Source organism: Nothobranchius furzeri, chromosome 3, assembly GCF_043380555.1.
Source record: "Nothobranchius furzeri strain GRZ-AD chromosome 3, NfurGRZ-RIMD1, whole genome shotgun sequence".
Classification (NCBI taxonomy): Eukaryota; Metazoa; Chordata; class Actinopteri; order Cyprinodontiformes; family Nothobranchiidae; genus Nothobranchius; species Nothobranchius furzeri.
In genome coordinates, this window is record NC_091743.1 from 68,568,847 (window position 1) to 68,579,044 (window position 10,198).

The 10,198-nt window shown below is 42.0% G+C and overlaps 2 protein-coding genes across 3 annotated transcripts; both read left to right on the forward strand.

Moving 5' to 3' along the window:
• LOC107385097 (proline-rich transmembrane protein 3) lies at positions 1 to 6,669 on the forward strand. 2 transcript variants are annotated; one of them, XM_054731132.2, is made up of 3 exons: positions 1 to 208; positions 1,075 to 1,568; positions 4,257 to 6,669. In XM_054731132.2, the coding sequence occupies exons 2-3, from the start codon at positions 1,091 to 1,093 to the stop codon at positions 5,891 to 5,893; spliced, it is 2,115 nt and encodes a 704-aa protein (XP_054587107.2). In that variant the 5' UTR covers positions 1 to 208; positions 1,075 to 1,090; the 3' UTR covers positions 5,894 to 6,669. The 2 variants fall into 2 exon arrangements, with proteins under 2 accessions (XP_054587107.2, XP_015814212.3); XM_015958726.3 differs by lacking the exon at positions 1 to 208 and having other exon boundaries at positions 227 to 1,568.
• A 714-nt stretch (positions 6,670 to 7,383) lies between these two features.
• Positions 7,384 to 10,134, forward strand: LOC107385096 (uncharacterized). Its single transcript, XM_015958725.3, has 6 exons — positions 7,384 to 7,697; positions 8,288 to 8,407; positions 8,486 to 8,604; positions 8,679 to 8,829; positions 8,907 to 9,028; positions 9,097 to 10,134. Exons 1-6 carry the CDS (start codon positions 7,499 to 7,501, stop codon positions 10,132 to 10,134), a joined length of 1,749 nt encoding a protein of 582 aa, XP_015814211.3. The 5' UTR covers positions 7,384 to 7,498.
• Positions 10,135 to 10,198: the final 64 nt, after the last annotated feature.

Here is a 10,198-nt window from a genome sequence, read left to right on the forward strand (position 1 = left end):
TGCCAACCAAGTAACCATCTGGTGCAGTAAGAGGACTAAGACACCAGCTTGAGGGTTTACAGGTGAGTGTGGCTGTGAACTCATTGAGAGCACTGTGATGTTTCTGCAGCACCTAAGAAGCAAGAGCCTGGTTGGTGTGTTGCAGCTATGAAGACCTGCAGCCTCTGACATACTGGAGGGGAATGTAGAAGATTGGCATACACAACAGGTATATCAAAGTTTTATCACTAACAAAAAATGTAAATGCTAATTATTAAATAAAAGTAACATAAATTTGTGAAGTTGTTTATGAACAAAACTAAAGCTTTGCTCATTTTCTGAATAAATGTCAAAAGAATGTATTTAGTTTTGAATACTCAACATTTTCTGACTTTGATTTTGTGTTTGAAAGTTTAACATTTAAACTTGCCTGATATTGCATGAAGTCAGCTAACCTGTTTATAAGACTTTGAAGAGAAAAGAATAACTAGATCACTGTTATTGTTTGTAAAACACCAGGTATCATTTCCATAAAGTGACAGAAGCAGTTTTATTTATGACTCAAAAGACACAGACGGATTAGAATGGGTCATAATGTGAACCTTCATATTCTTGACTTTATGCATTTTGTTGTTTTTAACCTATCACCACAAATGTTGTGGAGTGTGCTTACCTTCTGGATTACACAGGGAATTACACAGTATTAAAACACAGGATAATCCGGGAATTTGTGTGATTCCTGACCTGGATTCAACCTTTAACGTCTTTCTATTATCAACATTTGAACCGTCGAACAGTAAAGATTTATCATCCACTTTAGCTGTCTGAAATAATATTTATGTGCTAGATTCTGTCAATCTGCCTCATAAACTTGAATTTTGAGACATCAAGAGTGTCATTTGTTATGGTTGGTTTGGATTTTTGGATAATTTCATTACAGGAGTTGTGGCCTGAGTGACTGGGTTGAACGTAATGACACAAAAGTATTATTTATGAAGTCATTTTTCACATATTCTTTCATTTGAAACTTTAAACTATAGTTTCTGTGTTCATAAATACATGGGAACAACTTTTAACTCTTCCTCTTCTCTGTAGGCTTTGCTTTTCAACAATGGAGAGTCAATTCATTCTTTTCATCACTTTAATTGCATCTTTTTGCTCATTTGGGAGCCTTTTCCCAACTCAACACTTACTCAGCATCTCTGATTCAGTCAAGATAACTCAGATCCCAAGTAAAAACAATAATGATGTGTACTATGAAACCAGTGATGAGATCTTACACTCAGAAAACTTTATGGAGGGCAGTGGATTTAGTGCTTGGGGAGAGAATTCATCACAACTCAGTAATGACAGCAGAAACCAAGGAAAACCTGAGCGGCTGAGCCATGAAAACAATTCTGGGTTTGGAATCGCATTAACTACAAGACCAGCACTTAGAGTCCACTCCTCAGAGGTTCACAACCATAGAGCTCATTCAGTTGGAGGATCAACTCTCTCCTCTGTGAGCTCAGAAGAAGCTCCTCTGGAAAACATCCACATAACAACCAAGGAACAACTAAAGAGAAGTCATTCATCCACTTCTCTGAATGGTGAGTAAACTATATAGGGGTGTGTATTGGTGATAAGATTTATTAGCCCCATAAGTGGAAAATGTGCTTTATCACAACATCACACATTACAGTACAAGGGAGACGATATGGTATATTGTGTTACTGTCAGTTTGGGACAGCAGTAGCTCAGGAGGTAGAGCAGGTTTTACAGTAATTGGAAGGTTGCAGGTTCGATCCCAGCACCCACCATTGAATGCTGCTGTTGTGTCCTTGGGCAAGGCACTTACTCCACCTTGCCAGCTGGTGGTGGTCGGAGGGACTGGTGGCACCTGTGTATAGCAGGCCTTGTCTCTGTCAGTGCACTCCAGGGCAGCTGTGGCTACATCGTAGCTCATCCCCTCCAGCGAGTGAATGGGTGAATGGCGGATTGACAGATGAAATTTCCAATCTTTAAGACTGAATTCAATGGAAAACTCAGGTCAGACGCTTGCAAGAAACATCCAGTGTTTTAGGGAGTCTTAAGTCAAGCCCATCTACTTCTGGACCATGGGTCCCCGGATACAAAAAAACAAAAATGAATGCAAGTCAATGAGGCCATAGTTATTTTCTAATCCCATTTGATGTGGTCCATGTATTTCACATATGATGACTGTGATTTATATAAACACATTTTGATGCAAAGAAAGCACTTATTTTCAAACAACTGCAAAAGTTATTATAGGCTTTGTGTGAAAAGACGTGTAGGACTACAAATGTTCATCACACCAAATTGATGTCATTGAACCAGAAATGGAGAAGAGAAGATTTAACAAGCTTCGAATCCTTAAATTAGAAATTTTTACAAGCTAATGAATCGTAAATTACATGACAGACATAGTCAAAACACACACAATTACTTTTAAGTTAAATTGAAGTACAACATATGTGCGATTCAGGGTATAAGGCAAAGCAGATTAGAAAATAGCTTTTATAGCCCCATTCACTTTTTCTTTGTTCTGGGGACCCATGAGCCGACTGGAAGGGGAGGAGACTTAGGCTCCTTTTTACAATTGATAGAAATACGTAGAAGCCCCATTGGGCATTGGAGAGTATAACTGCGTTGCCACCATACTGAATGGGTTCCTCACCCTCCAAACCCAACTGGAGTCAACTGGAGTGAGCAACTCTTCCGTTTTTTTAAACAACCGGCGCACTTATGAAAACAGATCTTGTGGGATTACAGTTGACTTTTCTAGCCTACCTGTTGGGATTTTATATTTTAATTTATGTTGTTTAATTATATTTAAATTATCATGCCATACAATATGTCTGATTTTGTGAAAAAGCATAATAATAAAATGTGTTTTTTAAGTTGGGTAAGTACCTTCCTCAATAAAAATAAATGCACTGGGGGCAAATTGAGACCCATCTAAGATGGCGGCTAGCCACTATGGCAGCTCCAATAAGCAGCTCCAGTCCATGGGGCTCTACATATATGATGGCCCGCAACCTCAGTACTCCCACTGCGCCCTACGGTCTTCTGTGAAGGACACTTGAATGAAGTGCGCAGTAAACCTTCAAGTGCGTGGTACAAAAGTGTGCAAATAAGTTTCGAATTGAGACAGGGAGCATTGAGTCCTCGACTGCAACGCATGCCCAGATGCTGGTTGTTGTGCTACTTAAAAAAAAAAAAAAAAAAAAATAACGTTATTTAAAATAAATTTACTTACATTGCTGCTTTGTCTAAAACATTCAGAGCATCAAATAATCATCCTAAAATGAACTACTTTCATTTGAAATTGCATATTTTCAGAAAAAGCATGTAAGCCTTTTCTCTTGCAGCAATAGATTGTGGGCAATATCCGCGAAGTGCGGATCAAGGGTGCAAAAGGGGCATTAAAAAACTTCCTCACTTGAGAATCGGGACACCCAATGCACTTGCACCTCTGGCTGGCTGGCTCATGCAAATGAAGGGAGTAAGTGTGGACGTTTGAGTATTGGGATTGGCCGGTGTCTGTGCCTTTTACAAGGTTTTCTTGCTTATTCCAAATGAAGTTGGGAAAAACTGCTGCCACCTAGATGTCGGAGTTTGAATTGCTCCACACACAATTAATACAGTAAATGTTAGGATGTAAATTCTCAATTAGAAAAACCATACAGTTTTTTAATATAGATTCAGTATCATAACACAAGCATATCCATCCATTTCCTGTACTCGCTTATCCTTGCGATGTTGCCAGCAGTCTTTGGGCAGGCGTGGCACACCCTGGACAGGTTGCCAGTCCATCGCAAGGCAACACAGAGACACACAGGACAAACAGCCATGCACGCACAAACACACGCCTAAGGGCAATTCAGAGAGACCAATCAACCTGACAGTCATGTTTTTGGACTTTGGAGGAAGCCGTAGCACCCGGAGAGAACCCACGCATGCACAGGAAGAACATGCCTTGCAGAATGGCCCCAGGCCAGGATTTGAATCCAGGACCTCCTTGCTGAAATGCAACAACGCTAGCCACTGCACCACTGTAGAGCCCGTTGCCATATTTCAGTCTATCTATATTTTCTTACATCTCTATATCTAAAATTGAATGGACACTGTTGGTCTCATAAATCTGGGTGTGCAAGGGTTTCCTGCAAAAGCTACATTTTTCTTTAAGTTGATGGAAGTGTAGTGGTGCCAAATTGGAAAAACTAACAATCAAATTTTGTGATTCCAAAAATAAGAATTGCTTATTTATCTTTCAGGTGGAAACAACCCCAGAGTCTCCGTCCAAACCAGCATCTTTACCTTCATGAACAACCCAAGCCAGTCAGATCTCACACGTCCCTGTGTTTTCGGAGTCACTCCCTGTCCTGGTTTTAACAGCTTTAATGGCACCACTCTGCTCTGGGATGACATGAAGCGCACACTGGCGTTTGCCTGGGAGCTGCATGTTTATGGATCTGCTGGCCTTTTCGTGCTGATGGCAGCTCTAGCCGTTTTGGGAATGGCTAAAGGGTGCACTCTTCCTCACCCCCTAAGTGACAACTTAACGCTGTCAAACCTTCTTCTGTTCATTAGTGGAGCTTTACGCACCACTCTCCTTCTCCTGGATCCCTATGGAACCTGTCAGTTCCTGCCTCATGCCATGCTAGTGGCACTACAAAATGTTCCCCTGCATCTTCTTCTGTGGGCACAGGTTGTCCTCACCCTAGTCACACTCAAAGGGTTAAAGTTGATCCTTTTCCCATCCAAGTTGCAGTACCCATGGCTGGTTGGATGGCTCAGTGTTTCCCACTGCACAGGATTACTTGTAGCAGACCTGTACTCCTCAGCTTTGCCCCCAGCTCTTCCTCTCTTGTTGCAGACAGTCTCTCTTTGCTGGGGCATCCCTTTTTGTTTGGGGATTTTCACCAAATCCCTTTCTAATCTCCAATCCTTACCCAGCTCCACTTTCCCACAGTGGATTCCTTCACAAAGGACAGGGAGGTTAGGCAAACGAGTGATAGCAGTGTGCTCCTTCCTTGGGGTGTTGTGCTGCAGCCTTCAGATGTATAGTCTTCTCTGGCTTTATGGCTTACTGGGGAACTGGAGGCGCTTTGGTTGGGGCTGGTGGCTCACACAGTTTTGGGCCAGAATCCTTGAGTTGGCATGGGCGTTCTCCATGCTGTTTCTGGGTTCATGGATCTTCTGGACACCATTGAGGGGTCACACAAGAGGTGATCACTGGCTAGGTAGAGATGAGGTCTCCAAAAGGGTAGACAAGAAAAGCTTGTGGGATAAGATCTTGGACAGCATGCAGAGAGGCTCACTGAAAAAGTCAGAGAAGTCCTGGGAAGAACTGATGCCAAATAACTGGGTGAAGTATAACTTGTCTCGAACAGGAATCAGCAATGCTACATATATTGATGAACCATCTGTCATTAAACCAGAATACAACTCTGATCCTGTCAGCAGCAGCTCTGACTCTCAGACCGCCTTCCTGTGGCAAAAGGTGGGTGAACGAGAATGTGTTCTCTCACTTATAGAATTTGACATGCGGCCCCCGTCCCCTATTAACCTCAGACGCAGCATTGACAACGCCCTTCATCACAGCCAGTTTGTAGCAGGAGGTGCATTTACTCCCCCACCTACCTCCTGGACACTGTCTGCAGGGTCAGAAGGGGACAGCGGTCCAACAACGCTACCTCCAGCTTATGCTGGCTACAAATGGATGCTGGATGCAGAATCCATTTCTGCATCTCTAGACCACTTCCAGACAAGAGAGCCTATGCAGGCAGTAAGTGCTACACCTGGTTCTGATGGCAACATTGGGTCTCCAGCTGCTGGCAAAGAGGGAGAAGAATTTCAAGCAGTGATGCATCAACAGGACTGGTCTGAGGATGACATCACAGACCTCTGAACTCACCACCACCACCACTGATCAGTCTGCTTTATGAACTCTTTTAGGACATAGTTTAATTTGAGTGTGTTCATTAAGATGGTCTAATTTTGATTTAAAGAGATGAACATGCAAAACTCCTGCACTTGAGCCACTGCAGCCACTGTCACTCAGCAATACTTTTAACATGAGTTTTGGGAAGTAGAAAAAGTTTTAAAGGGATACTTCACAACGTTTTCATATTTTTAAATCATTTTCTTTATCCAGTATGTGCTACTGACCATTTGCAGGGCTAATGAAAGGCCACCCAGTCCCTATCGCCCCCTGTGGCCAGAATATTCCACTTGCATCTTCGAACTGGTGGGCTGCTCTGGTTGGGACTTTGAAATGGAGCTGACATACTACCTAGCACTGCAGTCTGCTTCCAGCACGTTTCCTGCATGTTTTAAATCATGAACGCAGCTGGTTTGTTTAATTTAGTGATAGGAAGGCTGGGAGACATTCCAGCTGTTAGATTAAGGTGTTAAAAAGACAAACGCACAGCGAGGAGATAAGTTTTGCTTTCAGTTCTTCAAACGGACACTAGGGGTGCTAAAAGCGCACCAAAACTGTCTAGTTTCCCTTTAACTTCTTGTGGTTACTTTGGTGTCTTGTCGATATGTGCTTTATGTTATAGAACACCTTAATCCACAAGGACAGTATTAAAATGGCAAATGTTTATTCTTTGAAGATAATATGAGATTTTCATGTGAGTTAAATAAATATTGTGCGTGTGTTATTTATGTAAAAACAATAAAAAACAAGTTTTTTTAAATTTTCAAGTCTAGTCTAAACTTGTCTTGAAGGTATAGATGGAAACGACTTTGCCTACTTTTTGCTTCAGATTTGTGTGATGTTTTTACAGGTTTTGTAAATAAATACACTTTGAATCTTATTGAATTCTGATGACTGCTTTTGGGACACAAACTGATAAAAAATGAACAACTATCGCATACATATTTGTATTTCACAAGTTATATACATAGATTTTAATCTAAATATGTAAATGTGATATATTTAAATGACATTTTAAATATTTAATAGAAAAATTAGCCTATTGAAGCTATTGTGGTGAAATATAACAATTTCTACAGTAGTAGTCTCTTTTTTAAATGTTTTTTCATCTTTAATTGGAAAAAATGCTCCTCTGTTTTTGCTAATTAGTTCGAGCTATTTGCTAAATATGAAGTTTCACGTGTCCCTGTACAAATAAACATTCATAAATCCATTTTCTGAAATCGCTTGTCCATGTAGGGTCGCGGGGGAGGGGGGTGCTGGTGCCTATCTCCAGCGGTCAATGGGCAATCAGGCGGGGTACACCCTGGACAGAGAGCCAGTCCATTGCAGGTTAAATAAACAACAAATAAACATTCACTTAAATTTTCCATACTTTTTTATTTTACACCTAAACGCAACACGTTCTTCTCACCGGCGTCTGCTTTAACAGGTGCGCCCTGTGACGTAACTGGCTGATTGGTCAATTAATTTCACACTATATGTGGCTTGAATCGCGATAGTTTCTGTCTTTGTTGTTTGCTCAACTTTTCAAATTAAGCACACTTCTTACATAAACCCACAGGAGGTGTGATGCATTGGAGAAATCATTTGTTGTGTTTCTTTATGACTCTTCTAATGTCCTTCAAACTCTGTAAAGCACGAGCCGATGAAGAGGAGGAGAGGAAGGTGGAAGGTGCTCATGTCCTGAGTCACGTGGAGTCTGGTTCAACTTTCGCATCTGCGGTTTTGCCTCGACCCGGTTCACTTAAGTTTAAACAGGAACACCAAGGTTTGTTTAATTTATGTTCTTGCACACTTGCACAGGTTGTATTTGACGTTATTTACCTGTTTTACGTCAGTGTTCTTTAAAAGTCACGTTACAATTGCATTTAAATGAACTTATGTTCACTTAAATGTTGATAAAGTTAAGTGTCCAAAGCATCTGGAACTAAACCATTGCTCAATTAAACAGCTACATTTTCTTATTTTAGTGAATTAACTCAAGGCCTATAGAAAAATTATAAAAAGTTCAGTGAAGAAAATAAATGGTTAAATTATTTAAAAACATTTGTCGCCCCCTAGTTGCGGGGTAGTCCATTGGTTAATGCACCTGGGTTTTTTTCTTTTGCCATGAGCTGACGCTGGTTCGAGTCCTGATGGTGTCGGCAGTAATTTACTTAGCCAGTTGAAGCTGATTTAATTATATTGTAGTTTTATTGGTTGCTTTCTGCGAAATATTTAGTGTCTCTAAAGATCTTTGAATTTGGTCATTTCCAAGCAGCATTTTAGTTGATGCTCACCTCACGTGGACTCACACAGGTTTCAGGTAGGCAGAACGTCTTGTTCTTTCAACTATTTTAACTTTCTTGGTGTTTCCAGTGTCTCAACGTGATTTGGCTGCAAAACTAAAGCTAATGAATCCATCAGTTCAATGTGGCAACGACCGGATGACCCTGACAGTCAAACGGACTAGAGCTTCACATTTTCTAGTGGATACTGGTTAGTTGTGTATTTCTTACAAGAGCTGGAAATGTTGGTTTACACCCAATAAGTATTTCTTTCTTCAATGTAAAACAGGTGAAGAGCCTCTGACCCCCCTTGCTCAGATGCCGTCTACATGTGGCTTCTCTGTGAGGAGATCTCGCCGAGATGTGCAGTATGCTGCATCCTATCAGAGCTGTCATGTCAGCAAGGAGGTATGGTCCACCTGCACTTCCAGAGCTGTCACATTAAGTCCTCTAACCAATGAAAGGACGTTTTCCTCCTGTAGGATAGCGATTACGTCCTACCGTTGCTTTTTCGGGGGGCTCCTATGACCATGTCTTGCCCCAACATGCTGACGTCACCCGCTGTTGTCTGCTTCCCATCTAAGATGGTGGTGAAGCTTGGTGGAGTTGCAGCAAAGGATCTCAAACTAAAGGGTAGGAGATTGTACCATACTGTCATCTCGCAGCTCTAGTGAAATGTTTTAATCTTAAATGTATCAATGCTGTTGCAGTGTCTGGAACATGGCAGCCTTTATCATCAGCCTGCAGCAGCTGTGGAGTGACTTTTAAAGAGGTGTCTGGAGAAGTGGCTCTGATTGTACCATACAGCAGAGACTTGTGTGTAGAGATGAAGGTATGATGGTCAGACATGGAAGCTGACATAAATGGACATCTTTGACTGACTGTTATACATTTTTGCAGGATGGGGAGTACTTCCTTTCTCTCCAGTGGGCAGATTTTGAGCTCCTAACCACATGCCCTCCGGTTCCAAGCACAGACTCTACAACTGAAACTGCACCACCTAGTGGCAACAATAAGTTCCAGCATCATCCTCAGCACCCTTATATGCAACAGTTTGCTCAAATCGAGCAGCCCTGGCCAACACAGAGTCCTGCACTTGCACCTGTGCCTTCGCTGCCACCGCTTTTTGTTGTTACTGCGAATTCTCCTGAAAACCAGAAAATCCCAGAAGCTCAGAGCCCCGCTTTATCATTCATGCCACAGTTGTCCCAGTTCTTTGTACTTCCCAGAGCTGAATCACCACCACAGCTTTCTGTAAATGATGCTGTAAAACAGGTTCAGTTTCATCAGATGTCAAAGTCACCTTCATATCAGGTTCCTGTTTACCCAGAATTCCCTATGGTACCTGGAACTTTCCAACCCATAACCTCATCTCCTCTTCCTTCTGCCACTAGCACAGAGACTCCAGTAGCTGCACCTGCAGCAGTGAACAAGGAGAACCATCAGCTTTATGTACCACTGCAGTTCCCAGGGCTCCCTCAGCACCTTTTTCCAACATTCCTTAAACACCCATTGCCTTCAAATGATGACACGCAAGCTGTTGAGCCCAAATCTGGAACTGAGGAATTGAAACCACAACACCTCCATCCACATATCTTCCAGTTCCCCATGTTGTATTCTTCTCTTGACTATCCTTCTCAGGGACAGAATGCTTTCATTCCAACTCCTGTGCCTGCTCCAGCTACAATCCCAGCCAATTCAGGTCCCACGAAGACAATCGTATCTTTTGAAAACTCATTTTATCAGCCACACCCTTACATACCAGTGTACTTCGTTCCTGAACAGGCGTCCATGCCTGTGTTTCTTCCACCTCCACCCAATCCTCAGGCACAGCCAGTTCCATTGGATCAACACAATCACAAACCCGTCTACCATCCGATGCAATCGTTTTACCCTTTCCTCCCCGATCAGAGACATATGGTGCTCACAGGAAGCTGATGACACTTCTGGACTTGGTAGACAAAGCATAACTTTAGAGGTTTCTTTTTAGAAAACTATTATA